General features: G+C 41.2%; 2 protein-coding genes across 5 annotated transcripts in view; one reads left to right on the top strand and one right to left on the bottom strand.

Moving 5' to 3' along the window:
• Positions 1-1,221: 1,221 nt before the first annotated feature.
• On the top strand, positions 1,222-9,245 carry senp1 (SUMO specific peptidase 1). Of its 3 annotated transcripts, XR_014119035.1 has the most exons (19): positions 1,222-1,898; positions 2,208-2,269; positions 2,393-2,586; positions 2,769-2,853; positions 2,942-3,134; positions 3,264-3,405; positions 3,522-3,640; positions 3,846-4,126; positions 4,255-4,318; positions 4,800-4,838; positions 5,060-5,138; positions 5,245-5,388; positions 5,657-5,788; positions 6,610-6,813; positions 7,039-7,118; positions 7,255-7,339; positions 7,783-7,878; positions 7,964-8,231; positions 9,004-9,245. XR_014119035.1 is itself a non-coding variant. In XM_081704149.1 (18 exons), the coding sequence occupies exons 1-18, from the start codon at positions 1,762-1,764 to the stop codon at positions 8,024-8,026; spliced, it is 2,199 nt and encodes a 732-aa protein (XP_081560275.1). In that variant the 5' UTR covers positions 1,222-1,761; the 3' UTR covers positions 8,027-9,245. The 3 variants fall into 3 exon arrangements, 1 of the variants encoding a protein (XP_081560275.1); XM_081704149.1 differs by having other exon boundaries at positions 7,964-9,245; XR_014119036.1 differs by lacking the exons at positions 7,039-7,118; positions 7,964-8,231; positions 9,004-9,245.
• A 729-nt stretch (positions 9,246-9,974) lies between these two features.
• The window catches only part of rbms2b (RNA binding motif, single stranded interacting protein 2b), a 21,616-nt gene continuing 8,861 nt past the window's right edge, over positions 9,975-22,729 (bottom strand). The window contains exons 3-15 of one of the 2 annotated variants that reach the window (XM_081704150.1): positions 22,016-22,074; positions 21,540-21,631; positions 19,204-19,361; positions 19,009-19,088; positions 15,656-15,739; positions 12,411-12,520; positions 12,237-12,283; positions 12,049-12,142; positions 11,814-11,864; positions 11,596-11,706; positions 11,413-11,493; positions 11,231-11,318; positions 9,975-10,945 (exon numbers count right to left, since the gene is read on the bottom strand). In XM_081704150.1, coding sequence (XP_081560276.1) covers positions 11,238-11,318; positions 11,413-11,493; positions 11,596-11,706; positions 11,814-11,864; positions 12,049-12,142; positions 12,237-12,283; positions 12,411-12,520; positions 15,656-15,739; positions 19,009-19,088; positions 19,204-19,361; positions 21,540-21,631; positions 22,016-22,074 — 1,048 coding nt within the window. In that variant the 3' untranslated portion in view covers positions 9,975-10,945; positions 11,231-11,237. The remainder of the gene's footprint in view (positions 10,946-11,230; positions 11,319-11,412; positions 11,494-11,595; positions 11,707-11,813; positions 11,865-12,048; positions 12,143-12,236; positions 12,284-12,410; positions 12,521-15,655; positions 15,740-19,008; positions 19,089-19,203; positions 19,362-21,539; positions 21,632-22,015; positions 22,075-22,729) is intronic. The other variant, XM_035521684.2, reaches the window with a different exon arrangement.

Genomic DNA, 22,729 nt, shown 5'->3' with positions numbered 1-22,729 from the left:
TGTAATCGAGTCTAAATATTTATGTGCTCAGTGTTTCAATAAGGCTAAGAGCGAGATATTCTGTCAAACTGAATCTTCGACGAATAACAGTGAGTATTCTCTCACGTATGTGTTTCCATATAACAGAAGTAATGACACAATTCAGGTGAGAGTTTCTCAAAGTGTTCGTAAATCCAAGTACCGTAATATCGTATTTAAGAACATTTTAATCACTCTGTTCGTAACTAAGCACTACTTCCTAACTTCCTAACGAGCTCGTGTGCAGTTCTACCTAAAAAAGAATAGAGGCCGCTAATTTTCGTTTTAAAAATTCATTGTAGCTCATACATTTACGTATATGCTGTATACGTCGTCATTTTTCCTTATCGCAGTGCCAGATATTTTAAAGACACCACAGGCAGATATTCTCCCATTTCATATTTTTATCTTTATCTGTTGTTCCTCGAGCTTTGGAAAAGAGTATTTCTTAATTTCCTCCAACATTAGGTTGAGAAAAAAAAAAAAATTCAGTTTGCGCTGCTGGTTTGCCATGCTTCTGGACTGACGCAGGAAAGGTTAATTGTGAGCACATTTTGGTATGCAATAGTGTTTGCAAGCAAAATGAAATGGATAAGAAAACACATTCTAAGATATATTTCCAGCAAGGGAAAAGAAGCTGAAGTAACGTTCATATTGCAACACTAAGATATGTTTGAAAAAAAAAAAGGCAGAACGAGATGACTGACAATCCATTACCTAATAGGCTATTACGTTTATTAGTATCGTGTTCAAAACAGTTTTGAAAAATAAAGGATTATCATCATTGGGGACCAAAACACTGAGTGTAACCGTAATCAACTGTTCCACAAACAATGACGCCTTCCGTTTGGGGTCTTAATATCAGACATAATTAAAAGGCATCGATTTTTAATCAAAATTGCTACTTATCTAGATTTTCCTGTAATTATATTTTAATACGCTCTGAAATACAACAAATAATAGAGTTTTAATTAAATAAAGGTGTTCAATTATGATTAGATATGTTAAGGGTTGTCTGTCGATTTAGGGTAAAAGGGCCCTATATTTAGTTGAATGAATATTTAAAGCGATGGGATTTATAACCGGACAAAGCGTTTCTGACTGGTTTAACTATTCACGTCTCAGAGTACTGCGCGATGATGACGTACGTCGATGTAGTTTAGCCAATGAAAACGTTTAACGTTAAGACGTGAATTTCGGCCATGTTGTGGTTTTAAATGAGGAAGAAGCGGGAGAGGTTGTCGTGGAACCAACTTTATGTACTCAGTTTTTCATTCAGAGTACTTCTCACACCTTCTGGGATTCTCGACTGAATTTAAAACCAGTCACCGATACAAGCACACTTGGAAGATTTATTCTATTTAACCACAGCTGAGACACAAAATATCGGATTCATTTCTAGCTTCTATTAGCATTGCAAGCTAACCTAACCTGGTTAGCAAGATAACTAGCTAACGCTAGTTGATAAACGTCTAAGATTACTTAAGGTTTGATAGCTAGCTAGCAAAGTTATGTTGACTATTCATTTATAGCCACTGCGGATGGAGCTGGTCTTCTAACGAAGCTGGTTAACAATGTCCTGTCGCCAGTGAGAAGTAGCTAACGTACTAGCATGCGAATGACAGGCAGGAGTGACGTGAATGTGGGACTGCGTTGGCAGGCAAATTTAAAACAACCACGTTAGCTACCTTGCTGGTTAAGAATTTTCTTTTGTGTGGTTTAGGTTTGCTTTTTTTTCTAAACATGTTTAATAAATTCTATGAATGGATTGGAACTGGAATAGCACATCTTCGCAACGGAGTACCGGCTGGCGGTGATCACCCCGGCGCCGTTAGAGTTCATCAAGACGGATCTTCTCGGAGAAAAAGACCTTTAGACTGGTAAGTTATGAGTATGAGTGTATTCAGACAGTTGAATTCACAAGTGTGTTTACCAGTATTTTGTACAGGATAGTAAGTTAAAGGACAAACCAGTTGCAGCAATAATAACTCCAAAGTGGGCGGCAAAACTTGTGCTGTTAATAATCACTAGTGATAAAACAGCACACCTTTCTGTGGTTCCCGATTAAGAAAACGTGGTAGGCCAGGTCATCATTGTAAAAATGAAAACAAGTGTGTAATTGGTTGATTGAAAGTGCAAAATATTTCCTGAGCCAGTTTAAAATGCGTCACAAACCTGGTTATTGACAGTTTGGAAGATGGGGATGGAATTGATCAAGAAGAGGACCGAGGTGTCAAGAAATTTAGAATGGGTAAGCCACTACATTCACGCTATGTCAAAATTGATATCCTCCCTGGATACGTTGCACCTGCAGGTGCAATGATTGTCCAGGCTTGGGTGCATTTATCAGCCACTCCTTGGTTATCCTTGTTAGGAGATTTTATGGACACAGTGAAGAATGCCGCTGAAGGAATGAAGAACCATGGCTCCAACATGGCATCTTGGGTGTGCAGCAGCGTTAGTCCCACTTTGAGGAGCATGCTCCCAGCTTCCCCTAGCCCACCTCCAACGAATCCAGCACTTCCACCTGTAACTGATGCATCACCTTGTGTGTGGACAGAAAACAAGGTACTTCAGCATTCTTAGATATTGAACTTTGAAAATATATAACTTGTGTGTTTTGGGGTTTGTTTTTTTGTTTGTTTGTTTGTTTGTTTTTGACAAGTTGCTGAGGTAAACCTACATTTATAATATTTACTTGAGATTTGAACATTTTGCACTTGCTGCTGACATGTTTGTCATTTTAACAGTTTGTTGAAAGATCCCCTGGAACATTTGAAGACACATTTGTGGTTCCCTCCGCTGCTGTAGAGTGGAAGTCCATCATTAAGTCAGGTTACAAGACAAGCACAGCTTTCATTTTATTTCAGTACTTGCTGCACCTTTCATGAAGTTTGAGCAGAATTTTGACATTTTCTTGCAGACTCTTTAAGGACTGAGCAGTCTGTGACTATTTCGAAGGTCGATAGGCAACCGGTCTGTGCAAACCGTCCACTCGATGAGCAGCACAAAACCAATGGCCACTCTGTCAGCATGACCTATGCTTGTGCTGTTAAACCCTGCCCTTTGCCCCGACTCGGCCGATACGTGTACCATAGACCACACAGATCTCCCAGGTGTGTCCACTTCACTGTCTTCTTCCTGCAGTTGGCATCGCATATTACTTTGCTGCTGTTTTTCTTTTTTACGGGTAGATGGACAAACGTGAGTGTGATGCATTGTCAGGACGTTTTCTTTGTCCTCAGCCGGCTCTCTACCCCTGGGTCTAGCAACACCTCTTTCACCAGCATGTATGAGAAGAGCTTTCCTATCCGGGTGGTGCGAAGTCCTTCACACGGCAGCTCGGGCCGTCAGTGCCGAGTTCGGACTCGGTGCACTGCACAAGAGGTCTGATGTCCTCCTGTTCCAGTTCCACCCATGCTAAAACTGGGTGTCTGTTTGTTACACTGTGCACCTCTGTAATGACTCTTGTATATTAAACCCCCACCCCCCATTGATTACAGTCAGTGCGTGAGGAGGAGAAGGAGGTGTACAGGCAGCTGCTGGCCGTGGTGTCTGGTCGCCACTCGTCATTCTTCCACGATGGCAGCTCTCACTCAGGCATTCGATCGCACAGGGATTTGTAAGTGTCTAATGAAAACATATTGCCTCATCACATTCCTTTTTGGTCTTTATCAGATTATATATAATGTATAATGATTCAGTATTGGTGTCATCACCTTCTCTTAATACTACGAGGTAATGCAGTGAGTTGGATGATTGAAAACCTTAATGGAAATATCAGTATGCATTTTAGACTTTTTAAATTTAATCTCTGCCTGTCACAGTTCCAGTTTCCTGACGTCTAGCCGCAGGCTGCTGCAGTGCGCCTCCCCAGCATGCTCACGTGCGGGCGAGTCCTCCTTCAACCTGTCCAGCCTTCCCCCAAGTCCACACACCTTGAGCACCCTGCCCAGCCCTGGGCCGCTCTCCAACGGCCCTGAGCCCCAGACCTGGGCCCATGATGGCGACGGCGAGCCAGACTCGGGGAGATCAGCGGCAGCTGTTGGCTCTATGCCCTCACCAGGTGCTCTTCAGGATGCTTCCTCTCAGGACACCCAGTCATCAGGTGGGCAATCTGCTACTTTTATAGAATTCAGTAGAGGCATGTTTGCAGTAGATCAAGCTCTGGGTTTAGCAAGCATTTACTGTGAGGCTTGAACGATTGAAAAATCTGTTTTGGTATATCGTCTATAGCTCATGATGGAGACTCTGTCATTTTTGTGAAGGAGCAGCAGGGCACAAGCCCAGAGAGCTCCAGGTAAGTGGAAAGATTTCATTCACTTGACATCTGAGGTTTGACAAGGCACATTAAGCAGATTTTTAGACTAAAGTAAACTATTTCTGGGGATTCTTCATTGAAAATCTACATCATTAATTCCTAGTTATGAGTTAGATCTCATCTGTGGTTAGGTTGCCTCATTTTCCAGGCAATTGCTTGGACAAACAAAATCATGGTTATAGAAAAAGGTTTCAGAGAAGTTTGAACTTGAAACAAGACAGTTGTGGGGGTGTTGTTGTTTTTCTAGCAAATCAAATATCACAGTTAAAAACTTACCAAGTTGGAAGAAGGGAGGACTTCCTGCTTTTGTCACTGCACATAAATCAGGACTGAGCCCGCATCAATTCCACGTGAAGTTCTACTACATCTATGTGTCATTGTAGAACTCATGTCGACTAGGACTCGCCTGTTGTCAGAAGTTTATAGTGCTGTAACAATGGTTCTTTCCCTGCCTCTGCAGCGTGCCATGTTTCCAAGCTGAACTTTGGATCAAAGAACTGTGAGTGCCCCTCTTATTCCTCTTCTGTAGTTCACAACAATTTCCTGTCCCCTGCTGCTGTCCATTTGACATTTTATTTAACTGATGTTTTAAATTCTGAGTTGGCCTGCAGTTGTGAAGTACGTGTGTGTGTGTGTGTGTGTGTGTGTGTGTGTGTTTGTACATACATGTGTACACTTGGGTGGGTGGATGTATGCGCATGTGCACCTGCACTGGTCTAGCCTCTATGACTTTCGTGCTCGAGAGAGGCGGAGGCTAATTGAAGAACAAGAAGCTCTGGCATCTCAGCTCTTGCGCCAGGTGAGTTCAGATCCTCCGTTACCTGTCCCTCTTGCTCACTGGTTGTTCTATATCCCTAACCCCCCTTTTTTTTTTTTTTTTTGCTTGTTGCATTGTTGTAAACCAGCGTTTGTCTGGTGAGGGTCAGGCTGGTCCAGCTGGTGTAGAGCTAAACGTGCGTGTTCCACTGGAAAAGGAGGTTCCTGTGGCGCCTGTTGCCGAGCAGTCAGACAGTACTGCAGAGGAGCAAGAGTTCCCTGAGATGACCGAGGTAAATGGCAACTGAAAGCACTCATCTACACCATGGATAACCTTTGACTTCTACATATCTGGAAGCTAAATTCAAATCATAGTATAACTGTTTTTGGTTTGATTTGATCTGAGACTGTTCTCTTCACTGTTTTTTTGATTAAATCAACAATCAGTTATTTTATTTGTGGCTATTCTAGTTGACTGATTTTAACCTGTGCCATCTTCGTGGTCATAAAATGTTAAGTGTGTGTGTGTGTGTGTGTGTGTGTGTGTGTGTGTGTATAAAGGCTATGGAGAAGGAGGTGAGCAGAGCTCTGCGAGCAGGCAGCCAAGATGATGTGCTCAGTGAGGGCTTCCGCCTCACCATCACTCGTAAAGACTTGCAGACACTCAGCAACCTAAACTGGCTCAACGACGAGGTGAGTGTCTCAGCAGTTACAACTGACAGTATTGTTCATGATGAGGATTTCTGAGAATTATTGCTGCACATTGAATGCCAACTTCTAACATGGTGGATTACAGAAAGTAATCAGATAGGAAATGCTACAAATAACATTTAGCATAAATGTACACACACTATTGTGCCTTCACCAGAGTAGTCTGACTAGCTGGGCAGATAGTTAACACCAGGTAGTTCACCAGTGTATCTAGTAATTTTCATCGAAGCTTCTCATAAAAAAAAAAAGTTTTCTTGAAAATTTTCTGTAAAAATAACAAAAATAAAGAATATGCCATAAGGGTATCTGTTAATGGCGTTGAACATCTTTGTCTAGAACTACTGTTTTAAAAAAAAAAAAAAAAACTAATTAAGGAAGATTATATTACTGTACACTTGGCACAGCCCACTTTAAAGAAAATCCCATAGCCATGCTGGTGGAAATTAGTGCTAGCTGTGCCAATCAAACAAAAACTACTTGTATAGTGAAACACAAGATTGCATTATTAAATTCTGCTACATAATGACTACATAACAATCCTAAGATAGGATGTACTGACACTTCCAAGAAACATCTGTTTTTAGCCAGCTGCTAAACTGTGTAGCACTGCTCAGACCCTGGAGCACTCTCCACCATGCCACACCACATTTTGTGGTCCAATGTGGTCATGACAACATGAACTAAAGAACAGACAGTGTATCCTTTAACATATTCCCAGTAGCTGCTTAGACAAAAGGGTATTTTTGTGGTTTTACACCTAAGCCACAAACCTGGTGACTGAGCCCCGTCCTCTTACCCCACAGGTGATAAACTTCTACATGAACCTGCTGGTGGAGCGCAGCAAGGCGCAGCACCTGCCCTCCGTCTACACCTTCAACACCTTCTTCTTCCCCAAGCTGCGCAGTTCTGGCTACTCAGCCGTGCGCCGCTGGACCAAGAAGGTGGACATCTTCTCCGTGGACATCGTCCTAGTGCCTGTCCACCTGGGGGTGCACTGGTGCCTCTCTGTAAGTCACAGCATGTGAGCAAATGCTAGCAGCTTGCTATGGCATGCAAATGATTTCGGTCAAGGTTATATTCATTAGGCTGTTTCTGAATTTACCGGTTTGGCTGAGGTACAGTTTATACTTGAGATACTAAATCTTGATTAGACTAGTAAATTAGGCTGGGATTGACTAATGTTGAAAGGGGTTCCAAACTGAGCTCCTCCTTCCTGTCTCTGGCACTGTCAGGTGGTGGATTTCCGCAAAAAGAACATCACATATTTTGACTCCATGGGAGGAAGCAATGATGAGGCATGTAGGATTTTGCTGTAAGTCCTGATCTAGACAGGAATGACGAAACACGGGTGTAACCGGTGACTCGGCAACCTTTGCCTTTTTGTCTTATGATTTAGCTTTGTAAGCTTTATTATCTTTGTGTGAGGATCCTCTTCACATCTCTCTTAGAGGTTATTTGAAGCAAGAAAATAAAGACAAGAAAGGCCAAGACCTGGATACCTCAGACTGGACTCTTCAAAGTAAAAAACGCAGTGTGAGTCACTCTAGTACTGTGCATTTATAAAACATGATGCTGAATTCCATAGACATAACAGTAGAAGTATAAAGTTAAGTTAATAATGTTTTCTTTTTTTTAAACTAGTGAAGAAAATACCTACTACTGCCAAATTTGCTGAAATTTTGCTAATTCTTTTTTTTAGATCTGGAATAAGAACCATAATGCTTACCATTTGTGTGCCTTTGACTAAGAATACTCCTAATGTTTGCCGTTAACTGTGTTGCCTTCAGGCAGCTGTTTTTCAGTTCTCAAAACCAAAATAAATTGATAAATTTTTACGTACAGTAGTATATTTGAGCATACAACATCAGCCACATAAAGCCAGTAAATGCAGTGCATATTGGCTAATGGCATGTTTTGGAGTAACCAGATGCATCATTCAGGGACTCTAAGTGGATTTTCTATTTTCCACCCTGCAGGAGATCCCTCAGCAAATGAATGGTAGTGACTGTGGAATGTTCACATGCAAATATGCTGAATACATCACCAAAGACAAGCCAATCACATTTACCCAGGTGAATAAACTCAACACGGCATGGAAGAATCTGCCACCATTATGGTGCATGGTCTGACTCCTCATATCCATTCTTCTTGCTGCAGAAACATATGCCGTATTTCCGGAGGCGAATGGTCTGGGAGATCTTGAACCAGAGACTTCTGTGATGAGGGAACCTTGTACTGAGGATTCACCTTGGTATGTCATGGGGAAAATGAGGACTGCAATGTTCTGCTGTACCACAGGATTCAGCCCAGCTAGGAACAGACAGAAATTATGCCTTTTGCATGTCCACGGCTGGTGCGCCGTTTTACTGGTGCTCAGCTCACTGCCACTGGACTGATGGCTCAAACTTGAAGGATATTGTCTCCCGTAAGAAGCCCTACCGTTTCCCTCTATCTGCTACATACTTCAATAATTCAACATGCTTTTCAATCTCAGCCATAATTCCTCTGCAACATTTTAATGTCAGAGTTAATTTTCTTCTGCCAGTGCCATCCATGATGGTTGTTTAAAAAAAAAAAATCCCCCATTTTTCTTAATTTCAGACCAGTCATTTCAACTCTTATATGAAATCATAATTGTTAGTTTTCTAATGTTTGGGGGGTTTTTGTTTGTTTTTTAATGTATTCGCATTAAAATATCTCAAACTTGTATTCTGCAAAAAGACTGCCTGTGTGGGACCAATAACTGTTTGCTATCAAACAGTCATCTAAATCTGACAATCTTTAAGCTTTTGTAAACTGTCAAAAGGTAGGGCAAAAAAAAAACCCAAAAAAACCCTGCAGAACAAGCATCATACCAGAAATCATATTTTGGATATCCATACCTTTTTGTAGTATACAGAGCATTTCTGAGCGTGTTTTCCACTCATTGCACTCTACTGATTGCATTCAGACCCCTTTTCTCAAAAGGGCTATTGTTTTTATGTGGCGCAGTTTTGACTTTAGTATTTCTATTTTAATAAAGGCAACTTTCGTTTGACATCGCTGCACACAAATAACCAAGAAAGGCCTGTAGGTTATTTTTGTTGCATGATGAGATGGCCTGAGCAGTGAATTGGTATATCTGTAGATATATAGTCAGCAGGATTTCCAGTCCTGTGAAGTTACGGCAGTTCAACTTGTGCATTACTCCCATGCAGACCAGCAGTATAGCGTCCTCCCTTTTTATATTGACACCTGAGGACACACCTCTCTCTTTATGTAAGTATACTATATTTAGAAACTAGCAATTCTTTTTAGATTTGCTCCCATTATATTGTACATATATTGTCTGAACAATTTAATTGAAGACATATTTAATACACATTTTGTACCTTTTTATTATGGTTTTGTATGTAGATCTAGTCATCCTGGAAATAAACCTCTGACACTGTAAAATGGATTGATGCATACTGTACAACACTGTTTTATTTTTTGGTTGTGTGTGTTCTTCATTGAAGACATCTCTAACTAAAGCCAAACATACAAACTAGACTGCAGTTTGATCACCAGCAGTAGATTATAAAGGTGGTGTTTTTTGTTTTTTAAGTCTTTTTGACACATTTGGGGCTGGTTCAGAACATTAATGTTCTAAGATAAGAAGGATTTTCAAAGAGGAAATCTTACTGACAGCATAATTAAAACCTAGCCTAAACCTGTATCTAGAAAACCGAATATAACGTGCTTTGTTGGAATAATGGTTGGATTACCCGTTCAATGAGGGGAAACTGATGTTGCTGATGGGATGTGTCTTCTAAAATACAGGCACTCACTAGCCAATAGTTTTAAGTGACATGACATGTATTGACATGGACAATTGGCCACTTTCTATACCATTATTCACTGGTAAGATATTTGCGTGGTGAACTATTCTCAACTCAGCATTAATACTGATATGGAGGTATGTTTATTAGTGATGTTCCTGAGGTCTTTTCATGTCAGTGTCATTCAGCCAGCAGCAGTCCTGTAGTAAGAACAGGAAAGTTATACACAAATTATACCAATAAGGTGCTTACGATAAAGTGATGTGTGTCTCAGATGACAGATTAAGCTGTTTATGAAGTCATTTGATACTGTTAAAGTTTTTGGAAAATAAGTGGTGAACTGGTTTTTAAAAATGATATACAAAGGAGACCGCGAGCCATTGGCATTTAATGTCAGGAAAAAGTTCTACAAAATCTGTCAATTTTCTGAAAAAGACTGTTCCTTTTTAAATAAAAAAAAATCTCTCAGACTATGACCTCAATTCTGAGACAAAGCAGCATTTTAGGGACAGAGGCAAAACAGTATTAATGAACTGAGACTCTGACCTTAATTATAAGTTGCAACTATAAGTAAAGTCAAGTCATGTCACGGCTGGGTGACGTGACCCTTGGTTGTCCAACATTTTCTTTTTCAGAGAAAAATCATGACTTCTTTACAGTCATTCCCAAGCAGATTGTTCAGCATTTAAAATTCCTTTAAAGACCCTTCCTTTGATATTCAATTTAAAAAAAAATGCAGCAAAACCTTTGCAAAAAAAAATTTCTATGTACAAAAAAAATCTACCTCTACAATAGACTTTAAAAGCAGTCAAAATATTTTAAGGAAACAAAAATAAAAATGTTTTTAAAAACAAAGCAATGACACAAAAGAAACATTCTAAAATGACATGGAGGTGTAACTTAGTTTCACTCTGGTTCTCCAGAAAAATTGAGAAAATCATATTTTGCCTGCAGAAAAATGTGTTTCTATGTATGAGATTGACAGTGTGACTGAGTGTGTGAGAGAGAGAGAGAGAGAGAGAGAGAGAGAGAGAGAGAGCACATTTGGCGGCTTTTCATTGCTCTCCTTTTGAGCTTTTGTAGTCCATAGCTTCCTTCATCCTGAAATTTTTTTTTGCTGCCAAAGAAGGTTAAGCGTCCCACTGCTTGCTCTTTCCACTCCTGGAAGAATCACCAGTATGTTAATGTCTTATTTCCTTTCATCGACAAAGAGACAGGATCCTTTGGTCCTCTTCAGCAATGCCTACTCTTCTGAGGTCCAGAGCAGCAAATAAGGGAGACACTGCAAGCAGATGCCCCACAGTAAAGCTCCCATCCGCTGATTCCTGGCAGAGATTAACTAAGAGAAAGAAATATTGTGACTACACAACTGAAACAAAAAAGGGAGGCAAATTACAGTTTTAAGCTTTTTAAATATTTAATAACTTTTCCATTACATGATGAAAAAACCTCACTACTTAAACTGAAGATTATTTTGCAGTGAGATTTTGACAACTTTGACATGCAAACTAAAATGGGCAGGTGTTGTATATGCAGTGTTATTTATGGGCTTCTAAAAGATGCAAGGGCAATCATGTAAGGTTGTATTGCCAACGTAAAATATGTTATGGGCAATCCCACCCACCTGCACTTCACTTGCCATGCTGGTAGGAGTACGCTGCATGCTCTGTGGGCGTCTCTATGGCAACCTGCTGCTGCTGGACGCTGCTCTCCTGTGGTTTCATGAGGTGAGAGTGTTATTCTGTGAGCAAGAAATCTGTTTTGAAATCACTTCTCACTTTTCATGCTGGATTATTTTTGCTTTACCTCAACGGAGACACCTGCAGGAGGCACTTGGGTGTACTGGGGTATGTAAGACCCCTGCATAGCTGTGTTAGCAGGTATATACTGAAAACACAGAGGGATCAGAACAGTAATTGTATTGTTACTGCAAATATTCCATGTTTTCCATGAGACACTGTGTGCTTGTGCCTCTGCAACGGGACCCACCGTGCCAGTGCTACCCAGGGACAGATGACTGAGCTGTTGGGTGAGAGGCCCCATCATTGCTGCAGGCTGAATGGACAGGGTGTGATCCATTGTGGGTGTTAAAACTGTACCCTGTGCTCAGTTCAAAAAAAAGAGAGAGAGAGAGAGAGAGTGTAAGACAGATGGGAACCATACAGTACTAATACTGATAGAGGTGCTGCTGTAATTAAATAACTTACCGTTGGCTGCATGAGGTACGACTGATGATGTACCCAAGATGGGTTGTGTACCTGCAGTACAGGAAAGAGTGTGTTTATTATTAATTCAGCGCAGATCAGATAAATGCATGCAGGGCAGTCAAAGATAGTGGTGTTTGTGAGGGCCGCCTCTCTGCTTTGATACACATACGGGTGGAGCAATTGAGTACAGTGAACATTACTGGGAGACGGAGCATGGTGTGGAGACAGCTCTGACCTGGTATGCTGATACGGGAGAATGCATGTACGGAGAGATGGAGGTTTGTGTGATCATTCTGTTGGGGGTGATGCAGTAGGGTGAAGAGTAGAACCTGCAGCAGGGTGAGACACTCAAGAGTATAACACCGTCTCTCAAACAATGCAAAAGCAATATCAACATTTTTAGCTGATGAACTCCAAGCTCACCCGTTCTGTAGAGCAGGAGTGGGGTCATAAGTCAGTGTCACTCCACCCTGTAATGACGGAAAGCCAGCACGAAGAGTTCTGTTAGTGGAACACTGGTGTAATTGCCACTATAGAGACCATGTTTTTTCTTGAAGAACAAGGGTGAAAAGCACACTTCCTTCGAAAAGGCCTCACCATCTCCCCATCTCTTGTCCACAGTCGGCCATTGTGAAGATATTTGCCCTGATTCTGCCGCTTCTTCTGGCCCCCATCAGCAAATTTGCACAGCAGCGGTTCTGTAGGCACTGTAGGCAAAGATCCAAGGGACCATTTTTAGTAAGAGCATTCTCTAAAACTATGAAAAATAAGGAGTGAAAAACATTCAGTATTTAATTTTTGGGAAAAAGTCCGTAGATGCTTAATCTGCATTTCTGCTTTTAAAAGTCATAACAATGAATAAAGAGTCTATTAACCATTTGAAAGTGTCATAACTTCACTGAACAAATTAGTTTAAAGCATCAAGGCAACAAATGGAAAAATATGTGAACCCTTCTATTGTTTAACTAGTGGAGTTTCTACTGACCATAAAAGGTAGGAGATTTTTATATATATATATATATATATATATATATATATATATATATATATATATATATATATATAATACACACACACACACACACACACACAGAGCTCCGTAAAAAAATAAGAGACCACTCCAATTTTTTGGACCACTCCACTCCACATCTACAGCAGCCATTCCATTCGAGTCTTTATTGAATTCGTTCACAGACACACCTAATTCTACTTAATGAGATGCTGAATATGTAATCACCTTAACAAAATCCTATTCTAATGAGCAGCAGTATAAAAACCACTTTTACTCTCATCACTATTCTCTTGATATAGAATGAGCTGGATTGGAAAAGCAGTGCTAGGACTTCCCAAAAAGTAAGTGTAGTCAAAATACAGCTACAGACCATGCCAAAAGAGTTGAAAAGGAAGGTTCTTATCAGGAAAAGAAGGGTTCAATTGTAGCTTTACTGGCAGAGGGATACAGTGATCGTCAGGTTGCTTCCATCTTGAAAATTTCAAAAACTGTGGTTCATAAGAACAAGGTCAAGCAGCAAACGCATCTACCGACCATGATGATCACCACCTCATTCGAATGTCACTTAACAGCCGTAAGATGAAAGGCAGGGCTGAAGTCATGCAAAGCTAGAAAAAAAAGCCCTTCATCAATGTGAAGCAAAAAGGAGCCAAACTGAAGTTTGCGAAAGGCCATGAGGATTGGACCGTAGAGGAGTGGAGTAAGGTCATCATCTTTTATGAGTGCAATTTTCAGCTTTGTCCAACACCTGGTCGTGTAATGGTTAGACGGAGACCTGGAGAGGCCTACAAGCCAGAGTGTCTCGCACCCACTGTGAAATTTGGTGCAGGATCGGTGATGATCTGTGGTTTTCAGTAAGGCTGGAATTGGGCAGATTTGTCTTTGTGAAGGACACATGAATCAAGCCCCTTACAAAACTGTGCTGGAAGAAACCTTGCTTCCTTCTGCTCTGACAATTTTCCCCAACTCTGATGATTGTTTTTTTTTCAACAGGACACTGCTCCATGTCACACAGCCAGGTCAGGTGTGGATGAGGGACCCCCAGATCAAGACCCTATCATGGCCAGCCCAATTTCCAGACCTGAACCCCATTGAAAACCTCTGGAATGTGATCAAGAGTAAGATGGATGGTCACAAGCCATGAAACAAAGCCAAGCTCCTGGAATTTCTGTTCCAGGAGTGGCGTAAAGTTACCCAACAGCAATGTGAAAGACTGGTGGAAAGCATGCCAAGACACATGAAAGCTATGATTAAAATCAGGGTTATTCTACCAAATATTGATTTCTTGACTCATCCTAAGTTGAAATATTAGTACTGTGTTGTTTAGAAATGAATATGAGCTTGTTTTCTTTGCATTATTCGTGGTCTGAAATTTCTGTAACTGTTTTGTTATTTTGACCATTAGTCATTTTTCATTAAAAAAAAAAAAACTAAATCTAAAATACAATATTTTTATTTGGAATTTGGAAGAAATGTTGCCAGTAGTTTATAGAATAAAACAAAACTGCTCAGCCTGGTCAAACACATACCCATCAATTGTAAAACTAGAGAAACTGATAATTTTGTAGTGGTCTCATTTTTTTTTCCAGAGCTGTATATATACACAATTTTTTGTTCCTACATATTGATTTTCCAAAGGGGTGGGGGGAGGGGGGGCTGTTAACCAGAATATTTCCCCGCCCCCTCCACACCTCAGAAGACAATGAAACAGTGAATTATATGCCAAAACCTATGATTAAGGCTGGTGGCAGCAAGTCTATTTTTTCATCCTGTGTTGATTTTTCAATCTTTCATACCAACATGACATAATTACAATTGTGGTTATTCCTCAACGTTACAAAGATACTGTGTGGGTGTACCAGTGGACTGACAGCTGCATTTATTCACCACTATGACGTTTGTGGAAAATTCCACACATTATAAATAAATTGGGCAGTATTAAACCAGTTAGCTGGGCAATGTGTCAGATTTTTATGCAATAGATGATTCTCCCATGGATTTTAATCCAGTTAATGAGGCTGCCGTGAATAACGCAAACTCTTTCAGTGACCAAACTAATGCTACAAGGGTCATGCACTACAAAGCTGGACTCCCTCCATTTTCCTGTGGATGGTAATGACAAAGAAAGTTGTCTGTGGAAAGCTAGACTGGAACATGCTGCTAAAGCCACTAGGCACTATGTGGTGATGCTCTAGTTTACTGGCTGTCTTTACTGTCATCAGTAGAATAGAATTATGAGTAAAGTGTTGCAAGGCTTCAGTGATGTGTTTCAGGAAATGTTGCTTCATTTTCAAACTTTTGTGAATACAAGGCCTGGAATATCTAAAGAGCTACTGGAGAGCTGTACAGCTGAAATCACATGGCTTTTAATTGAAACATTTATGGTGAGCCTGCCATTGCCATGGCATGATTTAGGCTCATTGTTGCGGGTTTGGATCTAGTTCTCCAATCTAAGCATCTTTCCCTATCATGCAAGTGGGAGCATGCAGAGGATGCTCCAGAGTTGCCTTGTTTCCAGATACCCTGCACATTGTGACACTCTCTTCCAAACCCACTTTGTTGCTTTGGAGAAGCCTGCTTACTGTCCACCTTGTATTACCTCTCCATGGGACAGATGTCTCAGGGAGTGCGATCAGTATGTGAGCTTTGTGCTTGAGCACACTATCCATCAGGAAAATCCATGCTACTTGGTCATTTCAAAGAATTGCAGCCAATATCACAGATCTGCCCATTACATATAAGCTAAACTGGTATTGGTCACATGCTATGCTAATCTCTTGCTTGTGAAAGATGTGCAACTACAATAAAACAGCATATTTTTGATGAATACCTTTGGCACCTTGGCATTCCGAAATCAATTCACACTGACCAGGGCAGGTAGTTTGAGTCGAATTTGAAGAAACAGCTGTGTCGCCTGCAAAGAACAGAAAACCTGCACTTCACTGTACAGTGCCCATTGTAGGGGTGAGAAACTGAAGACCCATCTATTCGTGGAATATTTAAATGACAACTGACCCTGCTCCCATATTGAAATTAGTACTTTATTAGTACTAAATTAGTACTTATTGTAGGGTATTGTTTATTACACTGATGTTGTTTAACAAACTTTAGCGCTTATTGTTTCTTGCACTTATTACTGTTTAAGATAGACCTTATGTATTTGTACTTCTAGGCATCAGCATTGATCCCTTTGTTTGTACAGTATTCTAGATCATTTGTATATTGGACTCTATCCTGCTGTACTGGCTAGGATGTAGGCTGTTTGAGTAAATGACAAAGCACTTTTATAAGTCGCTCTGGATAAGAGAGTCTGCTAAATGCTGTAAATGTAAACTGTATAGGACGCAGAAGGATAGTAGCTAGCGTTAAGTACATATCTCAGAGTAGTGGTGGAACTGAACATACTTATAACTCCAGCATCCATTCAAACCCAGTGTTTTTTCTTGCTTCTTTCTAGCTCACAGGAGTGAGCCACACCTGCCAGTTGGTCTCTTGTTGAATATTGACATCTACCCTTGGAACACCTGCAGCATATGCAAATTACATCACCACATGCTGATCACGGGCCCTTATCACGGGCCCAGCAGCTGCTCAGAACTCTGTGATGGCCAACTAGCATTAGAAGCTCCAATATGGCCAAAAGGTTGTCCTTCATGCTCTCAAAGCAGGAGATCTGGTATTGTTCGATGACCCAGCACAAGGAATGAACAAACTGGCACACAGAGGGATGGTGCCTGTTGTCATACAGATGAACAAAGATGGAGAAGGAGAAGGATAGCAGCCTTATAATCTTATAAAACACTTATAAGATCACTGATCCCAAGGACAGGCATTCTGGTACAATGCAGTCACCTCAAAGCCCACAAAGGAACTCAAGTTTGCCAGTAAACAGTCCATAACCTGCAATCTCAGCTGATGCCAGCATATGCTACCCATACTACATTATCAGCCCTTTTTGCCCGCAAACCTCTATATACATGCCTTCTTCTAAGACTGTTGTGCAGCATGCATGATGTATGTAGTCCTACTCAGGTTCATTCTCATCCTGCCCATGTGTCCCAGATACAGCCCCTTCTCTGGCTATTCCTGCACCTCTTTCTACAACAAACAGTGAACAGTAAACAGCCTGCAAAATTCCAAAACTTTGGTAATTAAAAAAGAAGAATGAACAGTGACTTTACTTTTTTGTTCATTTGAATTTAAATTGTTTATTTGTAAATTTTTTGTTGATCACTTCAGGCATGGTGTTATCTGTAATATAAAGGGATATATATTCTTAGTTAATTTGTTAGACAATTTCTGAGTAGTTTAGCATCATCACTCTGATATTTTAGTTCCTACGTTTTGATTTTCCAATGGGGGACCTGTTACAAGAAACACTCGAGAGAGAGAAAATATAATGTTAAAATTCTAAAATCTAAGAAATATAATATTATATTATTGTGTAAGCAGGCCAAGAGTTGTTATATAATGTCAATTTGTCTATACATTACATTCTGTTCATGCTCTTTGGATGTCTTCTTTGAATGACTTGTTCCAGATCACAGCAAAGCAGTTTCTTTAAAATAGAGGTTATATTTTTTACTACTTTTCTTCTGCTTGATTTAATCCTGTATATTAGAGTACCATCATGTTCCATGACCAAGCCTCTTTTGTATTTTAAATCATTTATGAACATCACTCATCTCCCTTATGGTACACTCAAACATTAAACATTATAAACTAGAAGAAAGAAGTGCAACCCTGTCACACCAGGGTTCTTTATGATGTGATGAACGATTCATGACGTGATGGTTCTTTATGATGTGATGAACGATTCATGACGTGATGGTTCTTTATGATGTGATGAACGATTCATGACGTGATGGTTCTTTATGATGTGATGAACGATTCATGACGTGATGGTTCTTTATGATGTGATGAACGATTCATGACGTGATGGTTCTTTATGATGTGATGAACGATTCATGACGTGATGGTTCTTTATGATGTGATGAACGATTCATGACGTGATGGTTCTTCATGGTGTGATGGAAGATTCATGACGTGATGGTTCTTCATGGTGTGATGGAAGATTCATGACGTGATGGTTCTTCATGGTGTGATGGAAGATTCATGACGTGATGGTTCTTCACGGTGTGATGGAAGATTCATGACATGATGGTTCTTCACGTTGTGATGGAAGTTTCATGACGTGATGGAAGTTTCATGACGTGATGGAAGTTTCATGACGTGATGGTTCTTCACAGTGTGATGGAAGTTTCATGACGTGATGGTTCTTCACGGTGTGATGGAAGTTTCATGACGTGATGGTTCTTCACGGTGTGATGGAAGATTCATGACATGATGGTTCTTCACGTTGTGATGGAAGTTTCATGACGTGATGGAAGTTTCATGACGTGATGGAAGTTTCATGACGTGATGGTTCTTCACAGTGTGATGGAAGTTTCATGACGTGATGGTTCTTCACGGTGTGATGGAAGTTTCATGACGTGATGGTTCTTCACGGTGTGATGGAAGTTTCATGACGTGATGGTTCTTCACGGTGTGGTGGAAGTTTCATGACGTGATGGTTCTTCACGGTGTGATGGAAGATTCATGACGTGATGGTTCTTCACGGTGTGATGGAAGATTCATGACGTGATGGTTCTTTATGGTGTGATCGAAGATTCATCCCCTTGCACTCGTTGTATAATTGTCATACTTAGGAAGAGTATCAATGCTGAATTCTCTGCTTGACTACAGTAGGCTCAACTGTTTAGTAATACTTTTATAGGATTAGTACTAATTTAAACTAATACTTTAGTAATACGTTTTCTTATGGGATTCATCTTCTTTTCTGAGGCCACTAATATCCATTTTGACTATAGCATACCGTACTTGAACATAATTCTGCTGTGGAGAGCAAGTAACCAAAATTTATTTTGCTACTCAAAGTTTGTGTTTTCCTATGGCAGGAAAAGTGAAATCCTCACCTGAACTGATATTTATAAGAATATCATTCTTAATAAGATTCACATGCTTTTTCCATTAATGACCTTGAATGTTTTATTCAATTAAAAATGTTTGTTATATTAGACTTTCTTTATGCATTATGACTTAGGATCCGATTACATTTTAGGAGCTGTTCATTTGCAAATGTGGAGAATTCTAAAGGGTTCTCAAGAGAACCGTGTCATATACCTGCCACTCCAGGCGGAGTCTTGATGTATTTGCCATTGAAATGCTGAATGACGGCCTCGCACTTCTCTGTTGATTCCATCCTATCAGAAATGTCATACATCAAACACTGACGCACCATTCCAGATGATATTTGTGTAGTGTGGCTTTCTTTCAGAGGGTTTTTTCCCCTCACTGGAGGGAGTCCTCTGGTCGTACCTGGCAAAGCCCACCCCTCTGCTGGTGCCGTTGGCATCACGCAGGATGCGTGTGGAGATGACCTGACTGAAGGGCTTCAGCATGCCCTCCAGCTCCTGCTCATCCATGCTTAGCGGCAGATTGGAGATGTAGAGGTTGGTAGGGTCCTGCTCCTGTTGCTGCAGAGAGAGCGAGAGAGAGAGAATGCAGTTACAGTGTTGTTTCTCAAGGATTTATTCTACTGTTTAACAGTTTAACTTTTTCTTTTTTTTTTTTTTTCCTTGAGCTATGAGTATCCTGACTATTGTTTCCTAATTAACCACATTTCGCCCAACAAATATGAATAACTTTAAATAATGCAGGTTAACCTTTACCAACAAGTTCAGGGATTTTAATATATCATCAGGTGTATATAATACAATATAGTGTTTTTTAATATATTGTGATAATAGCAATATAACTGCAGTATAATTGTCTTCTCCTTTCATACACCTACAGACAGGCACACACCGGGAGGCAGGTGCACACACACGAGGAGCACAGCGGTGTGGCTGGACAACCGGCTGCAGTCTTGCAGAACTTCCTGTGCCAGTGTGGTACAGTCTACTCACTCCTCACCCCTGAGGAACATGCATCACTCTGACAGGGCTACAGAGTGAGACAGCAAGTGAGGGAAACTGCATGTCCACACTGAGAAAACCTTACCAGCTTCAGCCTCCAATACTGACTGAAGAAAAATAAGACACACACACAAAAGGCTCCAAAATGGTGTGTGTGGGTGTGTATTCAGAAATATTGGAGACTTAATGGAAGTAAGTCCAAATAATTATATAGTGACTTACAGCTTCAGAAGCAGCTTTTTTCCTTGGTAAAAGGTATCAAAATAACTGGCTTAAAGATGTTCAAGCTGTCAACCTATTACCATATACACATCCTAATTAGTTCCAAGTACTGCAGTATGACAGCTCACAGCATAATATTGATACAACAGTCTGAGGACGATCGCTGCAAGCCTGAGTGAGTATGCCCTTAGCTAATTACCCACTTTTTCATATTATACTGCAGCCAAAGGCCTTTCTTGCTGACATTTGGCCATATGAATTTCAAAAGCTTTAAATTATGCCACGCAGTTTAAATCCATTCTGTTAGTCATCATTTCAGCAACTCATGGTATCACGTGCCGAAAACAAATTCAAAGGATCATAAAGACAGACGGGAGATAACGAACCTGCAATTCACCCTGCAGCCATTTCGCATATTCATCACCCCAGTGTGCAGATGAGATTAAATATCTGTAAATGCATTACTGCTTCATCTCCATGTCATGAATAATGCATGCATAATTGCAGTGACCCGCAGTGAAGGTAATTTTTCGTACTGATCTCATCACTTGAGACACAGCGCCCTCACACACATTAAACAGGTCCAGGAAAAGCCCTCGGCAGCCTCCCCATAAACAGAGTTGCTCCTAAATAGGTCAGGCCACAAAAGTCAGAGATGGCTGTAATTACGTCTGGAGTAGAAGGTAATAAGGCTGACAAGAGTCTGGGATCTAAAATGAGTGTTACTTTATATTCCTGTGTGACAACAGGGGAAAAACTGCATTTTCAGGCTGGTCTGAGACCAGCTGTCCTTCACATTGCAACCTTACATGGAAAAATGAAAAAACACCCTGAGAAACGGGTTTTATGTAAAACACTGGTACAAGTGTGGGTGATGGAGCCCGGCTGTGAGCCTGGCCCAGGGCCTTCGGCCAGGGCCAGTGCAGCAGAATGGTTTGGGGGAAGGCTGGATCTTCTGCCAGCTGAGCTGCCCAGACACTGACTCAGCTAAGAGTAAGTAAGAGGAGAGAAAGAAAGGGGGTATGAGAGAGGCCGAGAGACACCACTGGCGAGACAGAGAGAAAGCACGAGAGTGAAACACACAGGCTCTCTCTGTTAGTGCGGGAGCAGGACTCTCCAGCCCTCCTAGGTCATTCCCAGGGAGACAGGCTCAGTTCTGGACACGCTCAGGTCTAACATGGACACGGGCAGTATCTTGGCACTCCAGCATGTGAACACGCAGACACAGACACACAAGCCACGTGCTAACCAAAGGGCAGCCCCACCATCTTGTATACACTCCTTCAGCCTGCCCCTTATTTAGCTATTTTAGATAAAGAATAACTGTTTCTCATGTATTTATCTGTTCCAAAGACAGTCCAAAGACTAAACAGTCTTGTCACATTCAAATGATAAAAAAAAATTAACCTATTCACAGGCCCAAAAGCTTCTTTTAGCAACCCTTCCACCCCAGTGCAGGAGTGCGAGGGCAGCAGGTGCTTCAGACACACCACATGCAGGGTTGTCAACTCTTACCTTTGCCATCTGAGCTTGAACTCCACTGGCCTTCAACGCGGTCACTGCTTTTTGGGCAGACGCGGGACTGTCAAAGTCCACAAAGCCATAGCCTACCGAAGAGCACACACACATACACTCAGAGTTATATATCTGAACATGTACATACCTGACTGCTTAGATATGTGTTCTTGCTTCTTTGAAGTAAAAAATGGGTATAGTTACTTAAATTTTTTTTCTTTTATCTTTAGCTTTCCCACTACATGCTGTACAACATGTTGACAAACAGTCGTGTTTGATCGAGTTCTCAAACACAAACACACGCATGCGTGCACACACACACACACACACACACACAGACACACACGCGCACAATCACAGGACCAAACCAGCATATGCCTGTTCCAGTGCTATTACATCATGCACACCTGCTGCAGATCAAACGACCTGGTCTCTCTGAAGAGCCCACGCACATGAAAGACTGGATGACCTCTTACCTTTGCACTTGTTGGTGGTCTTGTCCAGGATGGCCTTTGTGGACACAATCTTTCCATATCTAAGCAAAACACACACAAAAAAAGACATTTGCAACCTGCTTAATGCTACAACCATAATACACAAGGAATGCAACTGTAGTCTCCAGGGTTTGACTGGGACTCGCCGTGGTTGGTGGGAGTAATGTCACAGCAAGAGCAGAACTCTGTAAACCTGCTCACAGAACAAGCAGTATGCAGCCATAAAGTTGGAGTGAGGTATCCATAGACAGCCGCTCATCCATGGTGCACCAGCCCACCTTCCCAGCATCCATTGCGTGCAGTGTTTATGATAGCCATGGTAATGCTGCAAGTGTGTGTTTTTGAAATAATGGATGCCATTGTATGCACACTGCTTGGCATATCTAGAAGGAAGCCACTGCTATGTGGGTACTGAGATATAAGAGATATATAGCTCTGGCTCCACATGCGTGTCTGCTGATTAGATGCAGGGCTCTAGATCCCTAGGGAATGGAGACAGAGGGAGGATGGGAGAGAGAAAGAGGGAGAGCGAGTGAGTGAACGAGAGAGAGAGAGAGAGAGAGAGAGAGAGAGAAAGAGTGAGGGAGGTCTCCTTTCTCCTGGCATGTGCTTGCAGTGTAACCTGAGAGTTCTCCTTGTCTGCCCTGTACTGCACTGGATGTGCTCCACAATGCTTACAGCTTCCCTCTGCTGGGT

This window comes from Electrophorus electricus, chromosome 21 (assembly GCF_041902795.1).
Source record: "Electrophorus electricus isolate QZ-2024a chromosome 21, ASM4190279v1, whole genome shotgun sequence".
NCBI lineage: Eukaryota > Metazoa > Chordata > Actinopteri > Gymnotiformes > Gymnotidae > Electrophorus > Electrophorus electricus.
The sequence above is the reverse complement of the archived record's forward strand: the minus strand, read 5'-3'. Positions and strand labels throughout refer to the sequence as shown.